Raw genomic sequence first — 25,824 nt, 5'->3', positions numbered from 1 at the left:
TGTAAAAGCTCAATGCATTGTCTTTAATCGATACAGCATATGCACACCATGTCATCTTTCAGTCAATCTTTACAGCTATACAATGTCCAGTTGTCAGTATAAAAGAAATGGGGTAAAGTCACAATAATAATATCAATCCTGGTGTGACAATACAGCATTCTGTCAAAGGAATGACACAAAGGGAGCTGAAGGCTAAAAGACAGCTTTCCAGTGCAGTCTCACTGAGGTTAGGGCAGACTGATTGAACCTACCAGGCCTTCATGGTGTTTTACTGCCTACTCAGTTTTATTCCCAGTAGGAGATCATTAAGGGTGTGTTCATACCAGCCCTGTTTAGTCCACTTCACTTCAACTCTAGTCTGTTTGCCGAGAAAGTCTGGTTCGTTTGGGGAAGTGTGAATCCCCAATCAAACTTTGATGCGGACCAAGAAAGCGAACTACAAACCTAGGTCTCAGTTCGGTTAAAGTGAACTCTGGAACGGTTCAAATGCATATGTGAATGCCAAGCGGACCAGAGTCTGCTTCAGGATCAGGGCATTCTGGGTAAATACAACCAAAACAAACACAAAAGTCTAGCTTTAGCAGGAAATGACCCATAGTCCTTTACCAAAGACAAAAGACAAATCCTGCAACCGCTAAAATCTGTTTAGATTTTGTGAAGAAGGAAGTTAGCTCGTCTCTTCTTCTGAGGTTTTTGTGTAGTTTCCTTCGGTGGCTCTTAGTACAGCGCCACCACAGGCGAGGGGTTTTTTCAAAGGTTTTGGATCGTTTGACAAAGTTCAGTGTGAAAGCGAACCGCAGCAGTTGACAATATGACAAATTTTGCAATTTTTGTCCCCCAATCGAAGAGAGTCTACCGGACTACCAGGTGTGAAAACATCCTAAATGCGCAAAGCTTAACTCGGCACTTTACCTGTGATTACAACAGTTTACACCATGCTTTTCTCAGCCAATGTTATTCCCTTTCTTTCTTTTTGTGTTTTAAACTTTAAAACAATTGTTAAAGGGTTCCCCTTGTGGCAACTTCTGACTTCCTACATCTCTCCATCCATCCCTCCATCCTGCCTGACCAGTCTGCCTCCCCACAGTGTGGCTGTGTATCTGTCCTCTGCTGTGCTTCGTGCAGCTTCCTGGTAACAGACAATAGCCACGACAGAGCTCCGGGGCACAGAGTGCATTTGCATCACAGCAGCTCCATGTAGCTACACAGACTCGGTCCTGAGCTACAAGCTCACAAAGCTGCTGCCTCCAGCGCTTTGACACTCGTCTGCAGAGTTCAAGCAGACAGGCATGAAGAGAAAAGGCCGTGGCCGAACCCGTCACTGTGGGACAAAGACCGGGTCACAGGAACCAGGGCTAAGATGGCGCTTACTGCTGCCTCTGAAAGGGTTTGCTGCCACTCATCGTGGGTTTGCGGTGAGGTAGCACCTGCACCACTGTTGAGGCTCTGAAACCATTTGTAAATATAATTTTAATATAAATTTTAAATCCATATTCACAGTTATAAAAGGTGTAAAAATGACCCAAAGTACTATTTACATTGAAATATACTTTACAGTTTTACAGTTACTAACAAGGAGATTTAAAGAAATGCTGTCAGTCTCACTTGTAGTAAAACATCTGCATGATTAACATGTTCAGTTTGTCTTGGCGGAGTAAATTAACCAGGAGTCTAGGAGCTGAGTTAAGAGGTGTTTACAGCCAAAAACGCTTTCAGAGCAGCTGCAGCGTTTCGTCCTCATGTCTGCTTGAACTGTATGTTCTTTAGCATCCGTCATCCCTCTTCTGTCATTTCTTTTTGGCATCTTTACAATTATTCAGAGGTACACCTGTGCACTTCAGCTTTGAGTAAAAAAAACATACAAAACAAGAAAAACACTTTACAATCTCCCCTTCAGGCTGATCTAATGAGACGTCATTGCCAATAGTCTGCTGGCATCTGTGCCACTGCAATAGGTGCCATAAAAGGGGAGTGATGTGAATGCAGCATCTCATCTTTTCCAGGAAAATCTGTGTAGGGGATCATTACTTTCATGTTTTGTCTGGTTGTACTTATTGCTTAATTAGATGGCACGTGGGCAGGAGATATTTCCAAAAGAAACAACCAATATTTTTAAGTTATTATGACAAAATAGGTGTAATGTCAGCGGGGAAATAAGCAACACTTACAATGCCTCACAAAGATATTCACACCCCTGGAACTTTTTAACATTTTGCCACTTCTGAATCACAAATTTCAATCTGTGTCATTGGGATTTCATGCGATAGACCAACACACAGTAGCAACTTTCTGAAAAGTGTGATGTGGATTTGTATTCTGCCCCTTTTGCTCTGACACCTACCAATTAAATTCTGTGACGATACCACTTTATTGATTAGTATAGTCTGCCTTGTGTTTAATTTAATCTCAGCATAAATCCAGCCGAACATTAGTAAACGAATGGCATCATGAAGACAAAGCAACACCTGTGACCACAGCTGCAGAAGAAAACCAAAACACAAGATTCTGTGGTCTCTGTTGAACTTAGCAGTGGTAGCATTATGCTGTGGGGATGCTTTCCTTCAGCAGGCACAGGGAAACTTGATGGCACTAAACAGCAGACAATATTAAGGGGGAAAAAACGTGTTACATATCCTCCATATTTAACTCTTTATGTTCTAAATTATAATGGATATGTTTGCTTATTTTAATTGTACGCAGTTCTTTAAATGTCCTGTGAGTAAATATATTTTCTTATTTAGCCATAACAACTGGAACTTTCAATATTCAGCCAGTTATTTTCGCAATTTACCATCTATTAAAAGATTGCCCCTCAAATTAATCTCACTTCCTGTTACTGCGGGGATGAAATTACCGTAATTACCCGATATAGGCTGGAAAGCGCGACGTCTCCTCTTTCAGAAACCGTTGGAATTTTTCAGATAGCAGAAAGTGTGGCGGAATTAAGGTACTGCAAATTAGGCTGGATCGTCGGCGCTTCATTTAGGACTTTGAGGGAAAATTAAATCTGTATACTTGCAAGGCTGGTAGAGACATTGGTAATTTCAATAAAAAGACAAGGTATTGATCGAGGGGACTGAATGGTCAGCACACTGATTTGTAAAAAAAAAAACTTTAAACAATTTATCTTCCCACTAACTTCTTCTTTGTGGGTCTCTATCACATGAAGTACAACAAAAACGTATTTTTTTAAAGTGGCAAAACCTAGGAAAGTTCAAGGGGTATTAAAGCATTTTGTACATCACAGTACTGACACCTTTGGCAATTCTTTTACCTCCACAAAAAGCAAAAGCCCTGTATATATCTGCTTATCATACATACAACTGATAATGCAGGAGAAAAGGAAACAGCATCCACAATCTTGGCGGGAAATGTTAAGACGAAAAAGCAGAACAATCAGTACTGTACAGTAACAGCAAAACAGGACACAGTTGTGCTACAAGTGCTTAGGCGTTCTTGGAACGTGTGACCTCAGTCCAGAGTCCTCTACAGCAGCAGCATCAGAGAGAGAGAGGGAGTCAGCGCTGAACCCCGCAAAGCCCCCTCTTTTTGACTGCCAATGTTGGCACATTCCTCCCTCATGGTCCTCTTCGTCAGGCGGAGCGTTCCCCGGCGACACAAATACAAACTCATCAGGATCCGTCCAAACCAGCAAGGCTGACAGGTAACTAAGAATAAAAAAAGCAGTTGGTAGAGATACAGCTATTTACAATCACTCGAAATGCTAGACAATTAATAGGGCGGTTGAGTTAATCATTGAAAACCATCAGGTGCTCGAAACCTTTTGCAAACGATCTTGTTCATTCAGGAAGTAAAAAATAAATTGCAAGCCACAATTAAAGAAAAAAAAATGAGGAAAAAGGTTGGCAGTTTACATTCATACCAGCGAGCGTTCGTTCTTAATGCTGTTGCTTAAGAGCGCCACACCCGGAGTCCGTACATTTGTGCAGTTTATAATAATATGAGCTTCTTTCCTCAGTAATAAACTGAAAGAAAATTTATCACGTTTTTAAACTTAATGTGGCCGCTTCAAAAAGCAAAAGAATCACAGGAGATCCCCCTAAGCCCATCAAACATCAGCGTGGTAAAGAAAGCGCACTCTCTCAAACAAAAATACAACATAAACTCATGGTTTGGATTGTACATCAGCAGAATATTTAAAAAGAATGGAGCATAACTAAATGTACAGCATAGGTTAGCTAACACTGATGTTCAGTACAAGTCACTACATTCTAACATTAGATATGCAAGACCAAGTCTTCAAAAGAGGTAAGACTTCACAGGGCAAAGCATTCACGTGAAGTAGAAAACATACATTGCTCAGACCATAAGTAAATGCATTATAGTACAGTCAGTGCACTTTGTCTTTAGGAGTCAAAATTTGCCCTTAGACTAGTTTAAACCATGCAGTCCACATGTTTGATTCCAGTGCATAAAGGCCTTGGCGAAAGCGTTTTGAATAATATTACCTTCCTTCCTAATTATGCTTATTAGCAAGAATGATTTCTCTCAAAATGTGTGAAAGAGCTTTTAAATCTTAAAATTGGGGAAATGACAGCAGCAGAGCTGACACGCTTCTCCTTCTTCCCACAGTGATCAGAACGACCGTCTCATCTGCATCAAAGTAAGTCGTCTGACATGTTTCTGCTCGGAAATCTCGTCTGTCAGCACCACTAACTTCTCGCTGTTGTGACACCAGAGTTGATCTGCAGCAAAGTGGAACAGTCCAATTATTGTGGTGCTGCGATGCTAACATGTTGCCCATCACTGTAGCTAGTTTAGTGGGTTTGGAGTTCAGTGTGAAATCAGGAAAATATTGCTCAAAAGAGTGTGAGAAAACAGAGTGGTTGAGTAAGATGAGTGTTTTGAACAAAAAAGAAGCTCCTTTAGCTTCTGAGATATAAAATATGTGTTTTGAGAGGTTAGCTTTTTATGTCTATTGTTGGTATAATGCAAACAAAAATCATTGCTGTGGAATTCAAAACTAGCTGAAATGTAGACATGGGCCAGTTACAGCAATCTAGGGTATACCAAGATGTATTTTCAAAGTAAGATTTTAAAATCACTCACATTTTTCATTATTATAGCGACTTAAATTTGCGCACTGCTGGTCAGCTTTATGAATCCTAAAGCCTCTTGTTTTCCTTCACTGACAAGTTATAGAAAGTTGTTGAAAAACGTTTCTGGACAGAGATAATGTGGAAACCATCAGTGGTAAAACTGTTTTAAAGCTGCAGATAGAGTTTTTGTTAAGCAGCTGACTGTCGGCTCTACCGGAGCAAATAACCTGACTAATTCACCAGCTGACTAAGCTCTAATAAGCACTTAAAAACTACTCCTAATAGTAGCAGGTGTTTATTCTGCTTTTTTTTCAGAGGTCAAAGTATCAAATAAATGTTATCAGCAACATTATTATAATACACATGATTACAGTAATTGTACATGTAATACATATGTATTATACTATTTCTGCAACAGGAAAACAAAATAGTTGCGCTTCTGAGTTAAATAAAGCAAAAACATGATGTGAAATATTTTAGTTTTAATTATTTAGTGTAAACAATGTGATGCAGTGAAAACATACTGAAGGTTATACCCTGAGAATCTCCTACCGGCCCATGCCTAGAGTAAACAGGTACAGTGTTTTAGATATTTAAATACGCTAAACTTTAAGTTCAGCTTTTACTTTGGTCCGCTGGTGCATCTAGTTTTGTAAACACCTACAGGATTTTGTAATTTGTGCTTTTTGCACTTCGATCCAATGCCAATGAGGTTAACAAAAGAAACAAACCTTCTTTTCCCTCAGTCAGTGACGGATTTACTCTGAATAACCGCAGCTATTAGATGAGTTTTGTCCTCATAAAGATTTGTAGTACTGGCTTGTGGCTGGGAATAATTATTACAGATAATTTTGACCATTCAAAGTAATGTAAACAAGTGTTTTCTGTAACCATGTGGTCAGAGTTCCTCTCCTTAAAGTTATATTTGCATTCAAAGACACATTTCATGCAGATGTTACAATTCTTCTTTTTTTTTTAAAGAAACACATCTTTATCTCATATGTTTATCTTAAAAAGTCGTATTTTCTCTTATTATATATATGTATATAGATATATATATATATATCTTTTATATAGTACATATGTTTTTTTTTGTCCTATGCATTTCCAGCGCAGGCACCGGACACACACTGGGTACAGAGGCATGCCACACTTGCATTGCTGTTTGCATTCTACAGTTGGTGAGCTGGCGGGCAGAATGTCGTCCAGGCAACGCCGCAGTTGGTAAGCGTGATCTGCACGTCTGCACCAACTCTCAACCACACAAGCGCGCGCGCGCACGCGGCCTGTCGTTCACAGCGTCCGCATCACGCCCGTGCACACACACAACCGTACATCATGAGCAACCTGACGCCCCTCGCTGCAGAGGCGGCGTCGCATTGATCTCTGACCGGGCACCGGGTCTTGGACTGGTCCAACCAGTTTGAAATGAAGTAGTTAAAGCTTTGCAGCAAGGCTATGGGTTGGGGGGCACATGCAGAAGGTTGTGGAAGGTTATGGTTGGACGGGGTGATTGGCTGTTTGGTCCAGCCCAGGGTTGCAGTCAGATTCATGAATAGGGAGGAGGGTAAAGGAAAGTGAGGGATGGTACTGGTTTGTGATGATGACATTCATGTTTTTCCCCCAATTTTTTTTTTCATGATGTGCTTTTTTTTTTTTTTTTGTTATGTTTTGCTGTACATATAACATTATAAAAATGGTTTGATGACACAATTTAGGCTCAGAGTCATGGATTGCTGAATCTGCTGCTGGTTGTTCAGTCGGAGTAAGCAGGTACAAGAGAAACTTCGGCATTTGCTACATGAGTTTTCAGCTCTATACACAGTAAGAACACACAGAACAGAAGGGATGGTCATGCCAATACATGGGTTCTAATACTGGGTTGTAATTTGTGCTCAGTCATGTACTGTACATTTCAAAGTATTGCTAGTTAGTCGTGTTTTACCCCAATAACCTGAATGTTTATTAAACGTAGACTGCAGCTACTTAGTCATTGTCGTGGTTTTGACAGTAAAATTTGCATATTTAAACATGGAACTTTGTTAAAGTTAGAAAATTACAAATTTTCCAGTTAGGCTGTTAACGTATTCAAAATGTTAGACTTTGACTTGATTTAATCAGTAAATAATTTATAAGCACACACATAAAGTAATTTAAGTTAGATAACACTCGACTTTTAGCCAAAGAAAAAGATTCCTCACACACTCTTGAGGCTCGGTGTCACGTCAACCATACTTGCCTCGTGAATCTGCATACGTACGCCATGACAAGCTCTCAGTTATCACACACACACACACACACACACACACACACACACACACACTGGCTCTGAGCTCCACCTTTCCTAAACCTTAAACCAGAAACCCATCCACAGCTCCGGAGAAATAAAACGAGTGATTCATCAATTAAATAAGTTAAAAACAAGAAGAGAAGAAGTTTAGTAATTTGTTTGGAAGGACAATAGAGACGAGTGTTTAAGGAGGATTCACTGCGTTGCTGAATGTGTACATGATGCACTGAGCATATTCTGGTGGCCATCCTGTTGTCCCCAAACCTCACTGCGGGACTCGGCTCTCGCTGTGCTTCAATATGGTTTTTTCAGACGGAGGCCAGCTGTCAAACGAGTTCCCTCTGTGTTACATTAAACATCACAATGCACACACAAAGTATGACTGTGTCACAGTTTCTTGCACCCCTGGTAAAGATGTGTAAAAGAAATATTAAATTGTAGTAATTATTCAACAAAATCACCACTTAATTATTGTCGATAAAAATAATTACTATTACATGAATTTAACTGAAGCATTTTGCAATTTCTACCCTTTTGTTAGTTTGTAAGTGCATGTTGAAGCTTTTAATTTGTAATCCATGACTTTCTGTTTCTTGAGGTATTTAATAAAGTAACACCAGCTGTGTTTTTGTTAATATCCCGCTAATGTAGAAAAAACAAGTTTGCAGTTTTGCTGCTTCCTTTAACGTAGTCAGATCATGTGAAAGAGATTGTTCACGCCAGCTTCCTTTGACCACTTCCTGTCGTTGTCTTCATCTTTTCTGCCAGTAGTAACATCCGGTTGTTGGCAGAAAATATTTCCACAGCAGTTTTGTGAAATACACTAATTTCATTGAGGTTGAAAAACAACCTCATCCTAGCGCACAAACTTTTTATTAAAATTTTTTTTCGAAATTGCCATTAAGCAAATCTTTTTTGGATTCAATTTTCCGAGTTATGTGGTCAATGGAAACGAAGCTACTGAGGCCCATTTCTCTTAACCAGTCTTCAGAATGGGAAAATTATTTTGAAGTAACGAAGGAAGTAGGTCTTGAGTTGCTCTGTTGTCTTGAAATAGTTAGTTAATAAAGATGTCTTCTAGGATTGGCAGACAAACTTTGACAGAAAAGCATGTCAAAAGAAGCTTCTTCCATTTTTACACTCTTTGTATGGCAACGTTTTTGGAGAAACGTGAAAGATAAAATGAGAACCATTTACTTTAAAGATGTGTCTTTTGTGCACATTTTTACCAGGGCTGCGAATAATTATTCAACTTCTTCACCTCTCAAGAAAACCATATCTCCCCTTCGCGTCCGACCCCCTCCAGTGGGTTTGAGCCACATAATCTGGGGACAGTGATTGGTTTGGATGCCGGCTAAATGTCTGATACATAGTTTTATTTCTCCGATGGAGAGGGAGGGACAAGAATGCCAAAGAATTAGGTTAATGAAACTTAAAAATATATACTCAGTCTGTGTAAAATGAAAATACAAAAACTATAGCAAGAAAAGTGCAACAATAAAAAACCTTAGTGACGTCACCATGAAGTAGTAAAAGGGTTACCCAAACATAACTACAATGACTCAAAATAAATAAAAGCTGTCAGAGGAGAGGATGCGGTTGGGGTTCAAAGGTGAAGGAGGGTGTTTGCTCTCTCTGTCCCTCTCTCCCTCCATCTCCCCCTCCTCCATCTCTCTCTCTCTCTCTCTCCGTCACCTCTCACTCCTCACGGAGCTGCAGGCGGTAGCGGCTGTGGCGGATCTGAAAGAAGAGCCTCTCCAGCGGCGAGCGGCTCATCCCGGGTAGCCTGTAGTCCTCGCTCTGGCTCGTCCTGCAGAAGCCCAGCGACTCGTACAGCTTGTGGGCGGCCAACTTGACGGCGGTGGTTCCGAGGACCACGGCGGCGTAGTTGTTGCGCACGGCGTACTCCAGAACACGGCGGCCCAGGGCCTTCGCGATGCCTTTGCCCCGGTAGCGAGAGTCCACTGACATCCGCCGCAGCTCCACGGTGTTGTCGTCCTCGTGGCCCTGCGCTGCCACGATGCCCACAACGCGCCCATCCAGAACCGCCACCCAGAAGCAGGACCCTGATGAGGTTTAAGAGGGAAAGTTCAGAGATTACTTGCTGAATATGTGGCCTTTACAATTCTGAAACTATTAAAGACAAATGAAATTATTAAAAGTCTTAAAAAGTAAAAACCTATGTCTCTGGAGCAACCCAGAACCTATAGCTTAGCTTGTTAGCTTAATGAGAAATTAACCAATTTGCACACTGTTAGACTGTTTCTTCTGTAAATCTAGACTCTCTCTGCTGTTTGTAGTTTAACAATATACAAAAACTCTAAAAATGAGCAAAATCATTCCTTACAGATAACTGTCTGAAATATTTGGTGTCTAAATATAAATCTAACACTAACCGTTTAGCATTAAACTGTTTAAACTTTTACTTTTTATATTTATGGTTCTATTTCAATTAATGAGTCAAATATGAGGCTACAGTGAATGCAGATACTCTGCAATATGCAATCATGCTGATGTAGATCGTGTAACACTGAGTAAATGTACTTTACATGAACTCCAAAGCAAATCCTTTTTGAAAGAATACATGATATGGATTTCAATCACTTCAATTTAGTATCAGATTGGTACAGACAAAATGTTTAATCTTAAATTACATTGTGGGGAAGAGATGTCTAAACTGCAGCTAATAGCATATTGCTACCAAACTACACTGTAAAATCTCAGGCTTTATTTCACATAAGTATTAAATTGTAATAATCTTTACTGCTAACTGTTTTCTATTGGGAGATAAATTTATACAGCTATACAGTCTATTACATAAGTTTTTTTTTTTCTGACAGAAAATCCAAACATAAGCGTTCAGCTGCATGAGAGAATAAGAACATCCTGCTGCTACATTTAAACAGCATTGGGTTGAATCTGCTTAAAACACCAAAAGACAGAAAACCAGAGAGAGGCGTACAGGGATTTGATTAATGGCCAGTCTCTGGTGTCTAATGACATTAGCTATTCATTAAGACTCCACTAATTAAAAGCTCTGGGATTACAGATGGTCAATATGGACTCAGAAGCGAAGTGGAAAGCAAAGAAACGGAAAGAAATAAAACCGTTTCTGAAAAACTGCAGATTTAAATGCGACTGCTGTTTTTCAGTTGCATTTAAATCATATCTGTCACATAAAAAGAACTACAAAGTGAAACACAAAGATTCAGTCTTGGATCAGCTTGCACTGTGAATTAAGCACACAGACAAAAAGACTTTGCCAGACACACACAGAGGTCCAAGGTTAGGGCAACCTGTCAGCAAATTATGCAGCTCCACCCTGAGAGTCACAATAACAGGAAATATCAACTTTCATCCTAGATGTCATTTCTGATGTGTTTAGCTGGATAATAGTGAGTTAATTTTCCTTTTCAAAGATAATGACACACATTAGACTGACATACAGTAGGAACTTTCATAAGATCTTTGCTATAATGATTATTTTGTTATCTTTGTTATCTTCTTTATTGTTAAAACAGTTTTCTGTAACTATGCTCAAAAGCCCTTTTGACTAAAGTCATGCGTTGGCCACAGTTACACGCTTTCCTACCAAAATCCCATCTGTTTGCTACAGATAAACTAAATCAGACGATTCCATGACGGGCTGAGCCTGACCTCTGACCTGCAGTCGATTACCTCTAAATCCAGCATCCCTCTCTGCTTTTACACAACTCCTCTGCTGTTAGTTCCAGCTGAGCATCTCACGCCGTCACACACAGAAACGGCTGATAATGACACCAGCCTGCGCTGGAGTCCCAGGTGTTAGCAGGGATTTGAATGCCTCTGCAGGCCTCTGTTAAGCCCATCCGGACGCCTCTGTGGCAGAATAAAACCTCTGATGTGCGAGGCGCGGCAGCAGCAGACGGTCCCATGTTCCCTCCGTGCAAACACTGGTTCACTAATGGCTCCGCGTCGCTGAAGATGGGATTTCCACATAAACGTAGATACTTATGTGATGAACATCCTCCTTTCTTTCTTTGTTTTTATTTGATTCTTTCTCTCCTTTTGTCTTTCTTTATTTCTGTCTTTCTTTTTTTTAATCGTCCTTAATTATTCCATTATTTTTATGTAATGCACCGGTATCACTGGCAGCTTAACTTTAAGCTTCTGTAACGGGCGAGATAAACCCAGTTTATCAGCTGTGGCTCAACTGGTCCAAACCCAGAAACCAATTCATTTAGGTCAACCTCTGCCAAGAGCAGGGGTCAAATATCCAACCATGGCGGATACCATGGCTGCTACGTGTTAAGGAACCTTCTTAGTAAATATCAGAGGGGGTATGAATATATTTGAGCCTCTGTGAATTAGAGAAATCCACAACATATTCAAATTGGGAGCCTAAGCTGTCTAATTCACTTCAGAACAAAAAACATTTTAAGTTAATGACAGAATGTTTAAGTGAGTTGGTTTTTGGTAAATCAAACTCCTCTCATAGCTCACGGAGTTTGCTCACATTATGAACTGAAAGTTTATCCTGAGCAGGAGTCAAAGCTGCAGTGTCACCTCCTGTACGTTGCGCCTCCATGAAGCCCTCCTGACCATCTGTCTGAGCTGAGCCTGCGCCAGGCGCTCTGCCGCTCTGCTCACAGGACGCCGCGCATTACCTAACCCTTCCTCACAGACGCAACGCACGGGACAAAGAGCTACACTGAAAACCTGAAAACTGCATGAAATATCCCTTCCCTTCCACCCGCCAACTACATCTCTTATTTGGTTTTGTAAAGTAAGTTAGAGAAACATATTGACTACAGCTGAGAACCTGCAGAGAGGATAGCGCTTCCAGTTTATAGATGATGCAAAATAAAACATCCGCTTGTGATTCTTTCTAACCCGTCACTGTTTTTAAACATTTAATAAAAGTATATTTGTGTTATGTTAGTGTGTGGACGACAGGTTGTATTTGAGCAGATAGCATGATGGTCTGATATCAGCTTGTTGTGTTGCTCTATAAAGAACACAATGGTAAAAAGATGTGATATTCTGCCCCCTTAGCATTGGGAAAGAACTGCTAAATATAGCAAGTGTTTATAACTTTGCTGAAATAAAATGTTGGCATGTAGACTTTGGGTTATACATATTTGTAATTTTCATTGCTCATAATGATTTTGAGGCATTTATGAAAATATTTAAGTAGAGATCAGTTGACACAAATAAGGATGTTGCATTTTTATACATGTTTTAGTTGAAGCTGTAACTGTTTAGTCAGAGGTTGTGTGTAGTTTTTGGGTCTGAATTTATTTTTGCGTCTGTTTTCTGCTCATTAGTGTGTGCCGAACGTAAAAAGGCAAGCCGTGCAGCTTGCGAAGCCAGGAGACTGTCTGCACAGGCATGTGGAGGGACAGCTCTTTTTTCTTTTTCATTGGGGCATTAAGGTCCCTGTTGATGCAGCTCGGCAGCTGCAGGAGCTCAGGACAGCATTGCTATAGTGAAACACCAGTGGTTTAGTGTTTGAGTGTGAGTCGAATGAATGAGCTTACTCACTCGGAAAAAAAGACATGGAAGAGGGGAGGAAAGGAAAGAGGGACAAAAAAAGAAGAAATTATTCATGTCTCAAGAAGGAGTAGAAACTAGAGGGGCTTCTGTGTTGACAGTAATAGTGATGATCCTTAAAGGACATCCAAGCACAAAGAGGGGAGCAAAGAATGATGAATACTCTGCCATTAATGCCGCGGGGGGAGGGACGTCAACAGATGAAAAACACGAAGGCGAGAAAAAGAGGAAGAGCAGTGGAGATCCTTTGTAATGCATCCTACATGAAGAAAAAAATCAGATTACTGCACTGTACTGGCATCGGTGTGGGAGTGTCAAACACTCAGTGATACTCTGACTGGAAGCCTGTATGAAATCCCCCCAAATTGCACACACACACACACACACACACCCAGAGGAGCGCATTGGGGATTGGATTTGATCACTAATAGGATTATTCTTGTTTCCTTCAGATGAAACCTGCAGGGCTAATTCAGTTGATAAGCGTTTCGTCTAGACTCAGCTTCACTGTGCTGTAGTTCACTTCCACAGAAAGACGAGCGCTGCGTGAACACGCTCAGAACGGGAGCGCCATTCTTTCTATCGCATTATTTGTCTCTGCCTATTGTCATTTTTGGAGGAAGCAATTTTAATTTGCAAGACTTCTTTAATTCCATAATACGACAATAAGAAGCAAAGTGAATTTATTAATTTCATTACTATTATTTCATCCATTCTTTTTTTTAATATTAATAAAATTATCTAGCAGTGCATAACTCGTGCACATATACAGCCTCTTTGATGCACTCTCTAAGAAACTCCCCGCGCTTTAGGTCAAAGTTCACGCTGGAGGAATGGATTAGCCTGTCACAGAGAACTCAAGCATCAGCAGTTTCTTTCTCCTCCCCCGTTAAATGAGAAATGAGAGTGGACTGTCAGACGTGGTGCACGTGTGCAGAAACGCAGTAAATAAATAATTCATTTGTTGAGAAGTGAGGATTTGAAACAGAAGTCGTTTTCATCACAGCCTGAACTGTGTTGCAGAGAAGATTGCTGCCTGGATGTGACATTTTGCAGACATGCCCTCTCTCTCTCTCTCTCTCTCGCTCTGCTGTGAAATCTCCATTAGGAGCTCTCGCTGTGTGCATTTCAGTTTTACAGCCTTGCTGCCTATCAACATGCCTGTGCAGGTTGAATGATTTGTGCCTTAATTTTCACACACGCTACTCTTACAGGGTGTCAGCGCATCCGTAATCTAAAATTAAGGCCTTAAAGTGTCTTAAGTTCAAGAAAATTTACCTTTAAATAAGTAATTACAGGTCTTAAATTTTGACGTGGCAGAACTTTTTTAACTCACATATTCTACGTAGGCTTTTTCTCACGCGTCTTTTCTATCAGGTTAAAGTTTGAGCTGAATGCAGACATGTTTGCTCACTTTGTTCTGTGATTCAAGTGTACCGGTAACAAGCTGCTGCTTCGTCGTAATATAGTGATTTAGGCCTCAAATGTTTGTTATAATGGTCTTAAAAAGTCTGAAGTTGAGTTGGTGAAACCTGCATAAACCTGGTCTTAACTGAGTCCAGGTCATTATTTTCATGTTCTTAAAACGTCAAAAAGTTGCTGAACTTAGACCTTACATGTAAGACCAAAACAATATCACTTACAATGGAAAGTGCTCAACAAATGCATCACTGAATCAGTGCCTTGCCAAAGTTTTCATACTGATCAAACATGTCCACCTTTTTTAATGTCACAGCTACTGTACATACATAAATGTTCTTTAAAGGCATTTTACGTGACAGACACCCCTAAAGTAGTGTAAAATTGGAAAGTAGGATGAACCTTCCAAGCAGGACAATAACTCTAAACATGCAACAAAACCTACGATGGGATGGTTTTTAGATCAAGTAGGTTCAAGTGTTGCGATTATTTAAAGTCTAAGTGAGGTTTTATTGAAAGTATGGCAACAATTTCAGCCTCTATATTTGAATTAAGTATAGAGGCTTAATCCAAAGCGTGTGTATGTGTGTGCGTTTGTTTCTAATACCTTGTGGGAACCATTTTCCTGACACATACTACGTTGTGGGGACCCACTGCTCCTTGTGGGGACCGAAGCCTGGTCCCCACAAGGGGAAACGCTGTTTTTGGGTCAGGGGTCAGATTTAGGACTACGGTGTGAATTTGGTTAGGGTTAGGGTTTGGGTTAGGTATGTAATGGTTAGGGTTAGAATAAGGCTGTAGAAATGAATGGAAGCCAATGGAAAGTCCCCGCAAAGATCTCATCCTTGATGCAGACACACGTCTGCATCAAGGATGAAAGAAAGTGGAAAGATTTCTGCAGTGTTGTCGTCTTTAAAGTCTCACAACGTGTGTGTGTGATGTTTCAGAGAACTTGAAAATTCACAGGAAAATGGAATTGATCAGTTTTAAATTTTTCTAATTGTAATTCTATAATTAGCATGATTCAGTACGTTTTTCTGTGATTGTAATGTCACATTTTCTTTATCTTCTTGCTATTCATGTTTGTGTATCCAAGAATATATTTTATAAAATATATAAGGTTCCATACATGGTGAAATTAAGAACTGTGAAGAATTGGTATTAAATAGGTTCTGCTATGTTCTACTACTTCAGGACAAAGTCTGTCATTTTGGCCATAACATAACCATCTTATGTTTCTATTTCAGAACTTGATGATGGCCAAATAATCTGTAGCAAAAAGCTCATTTGTCCTCTTGATTGCCCCCAGTTAGCTGAATTACTTTAGAAGAGGTTGCCAGGTCCCCTGCTGTGTCAGCTACTTCAGGCTTTCAACATGTAGTGGTGACTGAATCTTTATTGGTGCAGACAAAGCCACTGCATAGCGTAACAAGAGATTAAATAGCATTATTATGCAGTCAGTACAAATAAATTTGTGTTGAAAATGTGTTTTTATCTGTGGTATATATTACAACTCAGAGTTGTGATGCTCATGTTGCTGATTTTATTCAACATGGCCAAACTCTGTGGGAGCCTGACTCAGCTGGTGATCACATCGTGTTACAAAGTGGTACAGCACAGAAAGTCAATGCTTGTGGATTATTTACTTCAACTTAGCCATCTTCAACACTTTAGAAATACAAATCATTCTGATAGAGATGCTTATGTTTTCTATATCTGCACTTTCTTTTGTCTAAAAAAATATCTTAAAATGCTTAAATACATTTTTTGTTGAAATTAGGGAACTACAGCTGTATCCTCCCACCAATCAACACTTCAGACGGCTTTTCATTGGAGAAATTACGTCCTTTGTGTCTGGATCGTGGACTGCGGATCAAAATACAACAACAGGAAGCGCTACAGGAGGTACGTATGTCTTTTAAATATGAAATATTCTCTCTTTATCTAGCTGGTGACCAGGAAGCTTCTGGTGTCTTTATCTTAACACATATAAACATTAGTTCTTTTCATTGCCTCTTTTTCTATCCTGCCTCTCCTTCAAGCACTTTTCCCCCCATTTTCTCTAATCTGTCGTCTTATCTTGTGGTTATGACACCACACCAGTGTTAGTACACAGCAGGTGTTGCTGGAGTCGGTTTGTTTTTATTTCCAGGGTTACTTACTGAAGGGGTAACTCTTTGCTCTTTGCTTTTTCAGTCAGCTTCACATGTTCTAAAACCAGTTAAACCAGTTAAAGTGCCCCATGGGTTCAATGACTAGAGATTCATTTGAAGTGAGACAAGAAAAGCAGATGAACATGAATACATAAATACTAAAACTCATATTGACCCATTTAAAAGGTTAAAGAATCCAGCTCCTCGCTAATGTTGACTGAGAAAACTGCAGTTTAGATTCAGCAATACAGATTTTTCATAATTTTCGATGTAACAAGATTGCTAAAACCAATAACTTTGAATGTAAAATTAAATGTACAGTACAGACCAAAAGTTTGGACACCACTGTATGTCCAAACTTTTGGTCTGTACTGTATATATGACAGCTAAGTCACATAACAGTGATCACTTGTATCTGCAACAACTTTAGCAGTTTGTACAAATAAGAAGTTATTTAGCCTATTCCCAGTACATTATTGTTGACCATCTGGTTGTTGCATACTATGAGATTATTTTTGCTTTAATGACATAAAGATGTGTCTCACCAAGCTCTGCCATGTCTGCTGCCATTCTGTTCAGGGTTTTTACCCCAATGTCACACCCATATTCATTAATAAAGATGGAGGAAAAGTGGAACACATGACTGCACCACAATCAGTTTAAACTGTCATGTTGCTGCGCAGCTTTTAGCACGTTGGCAGGTCGGAATCAATAAGCCACAGTGACCAGAGTGTTTATGGGAATCACTGCAGGCGTTTGCATTAAAACGCTCAGCAGAGGAAGAACTGGAACCGATGAACAGGTTCCAGAGGTTAGAGCTTATTTCATCTGGAGGCAGGGACAGGCTCATCGAGACTTGGACCAGTCATAATGTGGCAGGTTCTATGTTTTAAACATCTGAGCAAGTGCGGCTCCTGCTCACTTGGCTAGTTCAGGAAGACGATTATTTCCATTTTTCTGATGATGGATTGGTCTACAAATTAATCCTGCTTTAAACTTCTTCACAACTCTCTCCCTGACCTGTCTGCTGTGTTCCTTCTTCTCCAAGACGCTGCTTGTTTTCCTATGTTCTCTAACAAATCTCTGAGAACTTCACAGAACAGCTGGATTTATGCTTGAGTTTAAATCAAATAAATAAGAACACCAGCTGCGTTTCCAGCAAAACTTGGTTGATATTCCGTTAATGTCATAAAAACACAATTTCAGTGTTTCCGCTAGATAAGAAGCGCCGTCAAAATCACATGTAAATAAGTTTTTTCATGCGATAAGCAATTTTAAAAAATGCTGCGCCATCCTCCTCCTACCACTTCCTGTTGTCTTCTCCGTCTTTTCCGCCAGTAGCAACATCTGGTTGCCGATCACATGACTCGTGTGATGCATTGCAGTTTTGCAAAAAATGTTTGATGCAGCCGGATAACCACCTCATCCTATTGCATAAACTATTCAACAAAAAATTAGTTTTTTTTAAGTTGCCGTGTTCCCAGTAAGTGAATTTATTTGTATATGTAATTATTATATATTTGCTAAGTGTTTGCTAAGGCAGTTGGTTGAACTGGATCTCTTTCTTGAAGTTATTGCTGTAAAAGGGGCTGAATATTATCTTTATTAAACAATTGTCCTTTCCCATCTGAACTGTGCTCTACTTTGTGTTGCTCTTCCTATAAAAGAAGACACGTTGAGGTTTTTGGTTGTAACATAGCAAAAGCAGCACAAATTTCTGTAACAAATGATAGCAGAGTAAGTCGTGCCTCTCCATCGGACCCCGGTGTTCGTCCCTCTGGGTCTGCTCGGCTTGTGCGGCTGTAATCATTAGCATTGTCCAGGAGCAGCGACGCCTGACCCCCTCTGAACCATTGTGGCTCTGCAGCAATAATGGGAATGCTAAACTGCAACTGTGTGCTGTGGATTATCAGGCAAGTGGGCACAGCGCTAGAGAGCAGCACACAATGGGAAGGCAATTGACTGGCTTTACTCCCACCTGTTTTTGGTGTCGGCCATGTGCGTCGAAGGAAAGGCAGGGGAATGTGGTAAAACCAACACATATTTGTAGGTAGCCAGAGGAGAAGAAATAGTTTGATTGATTTTTCTAATTAGAAACCTTAGTGGAGGAAATGAGGCTCGACGACACCGAGCTCACTGCAGAGAGAGTATCAGCAGTCTCCTCAGTGCAATCAATAGGCCTTGCGGTGCCCTCTACCCCCACTCCAGAGGCCAGGAGCAGCAAGGATAGGAAGCCGGTGGGGGGAAGGAGCAAGAAACACCCAGGGAGGAGGGGTGAGAACAACGAGGAAGGAAAGCAGAAGGATGACCTGCATATTTAACTATTTTCCTCTGCCTGAAGACTAAACTGTGTTCTCGTCATGTATCTGTCAGTCACACTGACTTCTATTTGGCTTCGTCCTCTCCGCTAATTTAAAGCTGCTGTGTAAAGCAAGCCGAGGCGAGCAATAGGTCTAATCTTCACCAGTCGTTTGGATTTATTTTTGCAACACTGCGGGTGGAGCCGCCTGCTGACAAATCACACATACCAATGGGACGTCAGTGAGTAGAAGCAGTTCCTTACCTGTGGGTTTCATGTAATAGGCCTCAATGTCAGCCATGTCCGTGTTCAGAGCACAGTCCAAATAATTCTGGATAACTTTCCTGCTGTAGTAGTAGCGCGCACCCATGAGAATGAGCGGTGCACAGCAGGTCAGCGTGACGGATTTGGTCATGTAAAAGCACATCGCTATGGAGAAATGGAAGAAAGGTAAACAAAACCTGTCAGAAGAGAGAATCACAAGTTTGATTTTTGGCAGAGTTTGAATTCGACAACAGACACAGAACAACAAGGGCTCAACACAGCATGGCGACACGGTGGAGAAACATGAACAGTTGGTTGACGGTGAGCAGAGTTACTCTGTATCCAGGGTTCCTACACACTCTGGGGAAGTTTGGCGTTTCCAGGTTAAACCATTAACTATTTCTGGATTTTGATTCCTGGCTCATTATTTACATCATCTATAAATTCATCGTTTTTTGTATCCATCCAACTAGTTTCTTTTTTGCACATTTTGTTATTGAAAGCCTGACCTCTACGCAAACATTTCCAGTTAATTTTATGGTGAACTTTGCTTTTCATACTTCAGTAACTGACCGCCACCTGAATTTTCACTTTCAGGATGTATGGGAACCCTGGGAAAGACACACGAGTTTAGCTGCAATACTGAGAGACATTTCATTTTTATTTGACCTCTTTCTGAACTTTCTGGAGCGGAGAAAGCTAGTAAGGTTGTGGTGGCATTAAATCAATTTTTGCTTGATTGGAAATTAGTCGGGTGCGACGCTAGGGGGCGCAAAGGGAAACGCAGACAATTGTGATAGATGGGACGCATCGCATGTTGAGCCGCACGCAACTATTTACTCAGCAGAGTAAAACATGTTTAATGTTTAAAGCAAACGTTGGGTTTTTTTTTTCCACTAATCACTTTCGCAGGATTTAGAGGTAGAAATCTGTTATGTCTTCCTGGTTCCTCACCTAGTCAAGAGATTGTAATTTGAATGAACAAAAGAGAGAATTTCAGTGGCGCATGGAGGAATTTAATTCCCGTTCTTTCTTTCCTTCTCTCTTTTTCTGTCCGTTCTTTTGTTTTAATTTTCTGAGCGACGGGCGCACCCTGTGGGCCGATCGTCAAACTGACTCCCTCCTTCACTGAAGTCACGCCGGCATGTGACCACAGCATCAGCACCATCAGCCTCTCTACACATGCTCCATGCGCCTGGCGTGCCTTTTGTTGGCTGCGTGGTGGAGCAGAACGCCGGTGCGCCGGTGGGCAAAGTTTAATAGCGGCAACAGATTTCTGCGTAACTGCGCATTGTGTGGTGCTGATTACAAATATAATTAAATCAGATTGGAGTTACCATATAGATTTACAGTGGTGGGTTTGTTGGGGGGGCTCCTTTGACCGCTCACCTGTCAGAAAGGCGTATAAGAACTGGGTCCGGGGCTGCTGCCAGATACCCCTGAACGCCGAGTTGGGTATCCGCTCCATGATGCCCTCGTGGAAGATGCGCAGCACCTCCTCCTGGTCCTCCCGCTCGAACTCGCGGATAAACACCCCGTCCCTCCGCACATCCTTGGGCTCGCCGGCGGAGCTCAGAGCCGCGCCGGGGGCCGCCGGGGAGCCCCACATCATCGGCTCTTTTTTGGTCCCAGGTATAGCCTCGTGTTCGTCCGCAACGATTTTAGTCTCGCAAACCATTTTGGGAGACGAGCAATGCATGCAACTGGCCTGCAGAAAGACGGTCCCGCTACAGTTGTGGAGTGTGGGTGGTGGTGGTGGTGGATGGGGTGAGGATGGATGATGCGTAAAAAGAGTCTCCTAAAAAACAGTGAGAGGATGATGGAGAGGGGAGGGATAAGACGGAGGAAGGGGGATGTTCTGCTGCAACCCTGAGCGATTCTGAAGACCCAAGACTTTCCGGCGCGATCCGGGCCGGTTTTATAAGCTCGCAGGGGCGGGTATAGACGCGGGTTCAGGGGTTGGGGAGGTCCTCCCGCCCACTCAGATTGGATGCCGGCGGCAGAGGGAGGGAGGGAGGAGGGCTGTGATGAGGGACGAGAGAGGCCTGAACAAGCTGGTGTGTGCTGGGGCGAAGGATGTATTTCGAGAAAGTGGGCTCATGAGGAGGGGGGAGACGGTGATGCGCAGAAAGGCTGGTTTTCTTTCAGAGGCGCCACCAGGGGGGAAGCTTGGGGGGTCTTTAATCATCAAATAAATATTTAAAATACATTATATCCTTAAGTAATTCCATGTTTTAATCCCTAATCAAATAATTACAAATGGAAAAACTTTAATTAAAAGTTAAATATAGTTATTTCAGTGTTGAAATAATTTTATTCTATAGTCATGTGAAAGCACATCTTGAATTTATCTGGTTTTTTAGCCTTACGATCTAAAAATGTGTCAATAGACATCTCCAATCAAATGTTTGGATCACTTTGATCAGAAATAATTTATCATGGGACAAAACTGCCATAATCAAACAGATCAAATAAGAAAATAATTTGTAAAAGCAATGTTTATCTAAAATTTTAGACAACTCTATAAGAAAAATGTCAAATAAATACTACACATTTGCATAAATTTGTCAACTTATTGCACATTCAAATAATTAAATATGCAAATTATTAATTCAGTCTTGAAATTTTATTGTGTTTAAGTCATAATATGATACCTTATAGTTAGTATTAAGGACCAAGTGTATTAGTGCCATAATTCAATACATAAATTACTTGATATATGTTCAATAAACTTGACAGTACCTGAATTAATTTAATAGATACATGTATCTATGTAATATAAATTTGTTAGCAATTTTATAAACTACTTCAGTAATTAACTGTAGGTTTCTAATTAAAAATATGAACCTTTTCAAAGACATGATTTATTTTATCTGTTGGCTGTACTCATCAGTGGGCGGGTCTAACACTACTGTGAACAACGTGATTGGCCTGCAGTTAAACTGCTGGGCAGGTCAACCAATCAAATGTTTGGCTCCATTTGATGAGACTTTCTGTCACTTATGATGATTTCCTGATGGACCATATCAGAAAATATGAAATAAATTGATAAAATAGTCAGTTTAACACAATAAATTAAAGCTTAAATAATAGTTTACACATTCATAAAAAAAATATCAATATTTTTATTTTTGCCATATGTAGTCAGTTTTATATGAAACTGAGTACAACTAAACTGTTCAGTAATTAACTTTAAATTAAATTAAAATTAAAACTGTTAATTATTTCAATTAAAAATGTTAAATTAAAAAAAATTATATTTTTTATAAATAAAAAAAAACATTTGTATTTAATTTTTGTTAAATATAAATTTTATAAATCCTTAATTCACAAAATTTGGGGGGATAAATGCTTGGCATTTAAGTTGGTAAAGTACAAGCTTGACAGTATTAATGGTTGTTTGTTTTTTTTTACTTTATTCTGCAAGACATCCTTTTGCAGCTATGATATTTATCTTATGAAATGGGAAGAAGTCAACAATATCAATTTATTAAATACTGATCAATACATGGACAGAAAATAATAGATTATCTGCACACAAGTGATGCTGTTTTACAGAATTTAAATTTACAGTAGAACAACTAATCCCAGATTTGACCAGTAGAGATGTTGCTTCAGTCCTATGTGTTTCTGTTTCCTGCCGCCCTCCCAGGGCATTCTGCCCTGGGCGTAAAGCCCCGTTGCTGCAGAATCAGATCCTGACGTCTTATAGGATGCAGACACGAGGCGAGCTGCATCACAGTGGATCGACTGCAGACCATTCGAAACTGGAATTGTTTTATACAGTCAGCATTCTTAGCGGAACTGAAATACAGATGAAATATTCTTGTTTTGTTTTATACACAGCTGCCCTGGTGTGATTTCTTTAAATCCATATCAGAGCAGGATTTGTCCACAGAACGAGCCCCAAGGAGACTGGCTGTGCGAGCCAGACTCACAATGGGGCTGTGAGTGACAGCTCTGCTGCACTGCAGTGATCCTCCGTCTCTTCAGCCCGCCGCGCCACCCTGCTCCTGCCAGAAATCTCTCCCTACACGGAGATTATCTTCGCCTTGCTACCCCATCCATTAGTATCTATTGGACACTGGTTGCGAATTAATAACCCGCAGCTTTTTTTTGAGGCGGCAGTGGTTAGGTTGATGATGATGATGATGATGATGATGATGATGATGATGATGATGATGATGATGATGATGATGATGATGCTGGAGCTGCTCCTTTGTTGTCTCCTGTCGCATGCTTGGCGATATTTAACCGTTACCGGTGCAGCTCACTCGGACGAATCATTAATATTGCACTGATTGTTTCTCGAAGACTGACGTTGTTATTGATCTGAGTTCACGTTCACAGCAATTTATGACGCACGCACAGAAATAAAACGTAAGGAAGAGCGGTTGAGGATTGGAAAACCGAAAGGTTTGCCGGTTTGCGTAAAGTTAAAGAGCAGATCTCCCTGTGCGATTCTGCCCTCTGTCTGCAGCATTTAAAGTGGAACTGCGGATCTCCTCGCAGCCTAATAAAGCAGAGCTAGTTTGAACTGGATCAGAACTAGTTTTCTATTGATGAGGCTGCATCTTTCTCTCCGCCTCCTCGTTCTCCTCCTCCTCCTCCTCCTCAGTGAGCACCAAGAGGAAGAGGAGGAGAAGGCGCAGGCAGACGTCCTGCAGAAATCCTCATACCGTTGACTCAGCGTGAACATTTTCTCCTCTAAAAAAATACCTTAGAAGATGTTCTCTTTTTTCATTAGATCGGAACATCATGGATTGGACCAGGCTGCAGGATGCTCTGAGCATGCTCAGTGCGTCGCTTTGCCTGCCCTGTTGGAGTGGTGCCTTTATGTGCTGCCAGTAATGTAGCAACACGAGGATAGTGAGCATGAGTGGGAAGGTTGTAAACACTCTTAGTGATGACACAAAAACTGGCAATAAATGTTACATTTAATTTCATAAGTGCGATTTTTTGCCATTCGCTCCACCTGTATGCCTTGATTGCAAAGAGAAAAAAAAAAAAAATTCCCTTAAAATCGACTTATTCGAAAATATTGAACACACCTGTTTATAACATGCTTGTTATAATCCAGGTAGTCCATGCATATACAGGAATGGAAAAATAATCCTTCAGTTACCTGGAATAACAAGGGAAGACATTACATAAGTTTTGGATGTAAGTTTTTTCAATACTTGGTAGGAAAGTTTTGCTGATAGCTTTAAGACAGTTTTACAAATGAGTCAGGTGTGATCCAGACCCATTTTCACCTTCAAATTGTCTTCATATCTCTAAGGTTTTGGAAGCGTCTTATATAAACTCTGATCTTAGATCTCTGATAGATTCGAGCCGTCTGACCGGTGCTTTTCTCCTGAAGGGAAACTATTAAGAATTCATGGATTGTTTGAGGTTTTTTTTTTCTTTTTTACCATATTTGCATTAATAAGTTACAAATATAAATCCAACAAAGGGTGCCGCGGCTTGCTGTGTGACAGCCGTACTTTGGGCTTGTTTGAGTCTCTGTTAGATGCGAGTCGGAAGATGAAGTTGGGATGCCACTGATTCAGCTGACATTTAGGTGACATCCTTCACAGGACGTCACGGAGATCTGATGCATGTTTGAAGTAAACACAAAAGCTTAGCAGGTTGTGAATCATTTAAGCTCAAGCAAAGTGGGCGTCTCTGCTGTTGACATGTTTAGGTTTCTCAGCTGACTGATTTCAGGTTGACAGAAAAACCCTTTTCGGCTTCACGTTTTTTATGTTAGAAGTGGAAGTTGTGTGGATTTTCAGAGGAGCGTTGTGAATTACTCTCAGCATATGAAGTTTTCCAAACTTCGTTAATGAAAAAACTCAGAGAAAACTCTCAGCTGCTTTCTTTTAGTGTAAACATAGACATCCAAATTAAGGAGTTTTGTCTGAACATCGTCCCAAACCCGTTAGAAACTTTTATATAATAAGTCAAAATTGCTTTACTTTTTGCAGATGATGTAGTTGTGTTCACAGCTGGGGTGAGAGTCAGCTCCATTGGGGTTCTGTCTTTGGCTCAAGGCGAGGAACGTAAGTATCTCTGCTTCTTGTTAAGGAGGAATGGCAGAACGGAGGACATTGGTGGACCATCTGGAGTCTTGTTGGCTGTAAATTTGACTTTCCTTCATCAGTCTGTTGTGATGAAGGAAAGTTGAGATAAAAATGGAAGTTGTCAGTTTACCAGCTAGTCTAGGTCCTAACCCTCATGTGGTCATGATGTTCTGGATCAAGACGGACAGAAAGGAGTTTCCTCTGTAAGGTGGCTGGAGGTGGGGAAGAGTAGAGCCGCTGCTCCTCTGTTGATGTGGCTCAAATATCAGACCAGAAAATCTGGCCGCAACCCACTTAGAGGAGACTGAGGAAGACCCAGAAGCCTTTGGAGAGACTTTATTCTCCTTATGGCCTGGGAACCCGTTGAACTCCTCATGAAGGGTGTAGCTGGTTAGAGGTAAATCTGGACCTCTCTCCTTCCTGCATCCGTTACCTCAGCAACCCAATCTCAGATTAGAAGAAAACAATCAGTGGGATAGATGGACACCAAAATGTGTATGAATTAGCAGAGCAAAAGAACTGAATAATGATGTTGGTAAGGTGAGTGGATGTTGTTGGGGAAGCTGCTGAAGGAACCAAACACACACACACACACGCACACACCCACCCACACACGCACACACACACACACACACACACACACAGAGCCTCCACTCAGGACAGCTGTAGAGGTTGATGTTTTTAAGCTTTTATTATTATTATTATTAAATAGAGATTTGAAACTGCTTCAGAGTTTGAGTGT

At 40.8% G+C, this 25,824-nt stretch overlaps 1 protein-coding gene across 1 annotated transcript; it reads right to left on the bottom strand.

Moving 5' to 3' along the window:
• Positions 1-20,999, bottom strand: nat8l (N-acetyltransferase 8 like). Its single transcript, XM_023346589.1, has 3 exons — positions 20,407-20,999; positions 19,018-19,182; positions 1-9,416 (listed from the first exon to the last, which is right to left on the bottom strand). The coding sequence occupies exons 1-3, from the start codon at positions 20,714-20,716 to the stop codon at positions 9,049-9,051; spliced, it is 843 nt and encodes a 280-aa protein (XP_023202357.1). The 5' UTR covers positions 20,717-20,999; the 3' UTR covers positions 1-9,048.
• Positions 21,000-25,824: the final 4,825 nt, after the last annotated feature.

Source organism: Xiphophorus maculatus, chromosome 14 (genome assembly GCF_002775205.1).
Source record: "Xiphophorus maculatus strain JP 163 A chromosome 14, X_maculatus-5.0-male, whole genome shotgun sequence".
Classification (NCBI taxonomy): Eukaryota; Metazoa; Chordata; class Actinopteri; order Cyprinodontiformes; family Poeciliidae; genus Xiphophorus; species Xiphophorus maculatus.
Note: the sequence above shows the minus strand (reverse complement) of the source record. Positions and strands in the feature narration are given on the sequence as shown.

Coding starts and splice junctions, on each gene's coding strand:
- nat8l (XM_023346589.1), bottom strand. CDS start 20,716: ATGCATTGCTCGTCTCCCAAAATGGTTTGCGAGACTAAAATCGTTGCG. Junction 19,183..20,406: donor CTTATACGCCTTTCTGACAG/GTGAGCGGTCAA, acceptor ATTTCTCCATAG/CGATGTGCTTTTACATGACC. Junction 9,417..19,017: donor CTATTACATGAAACCCACAG/GTAAGGAACTGC, acceptor AAACCTCATCAG/GGTCCTGCTTCTGGGTGGCG.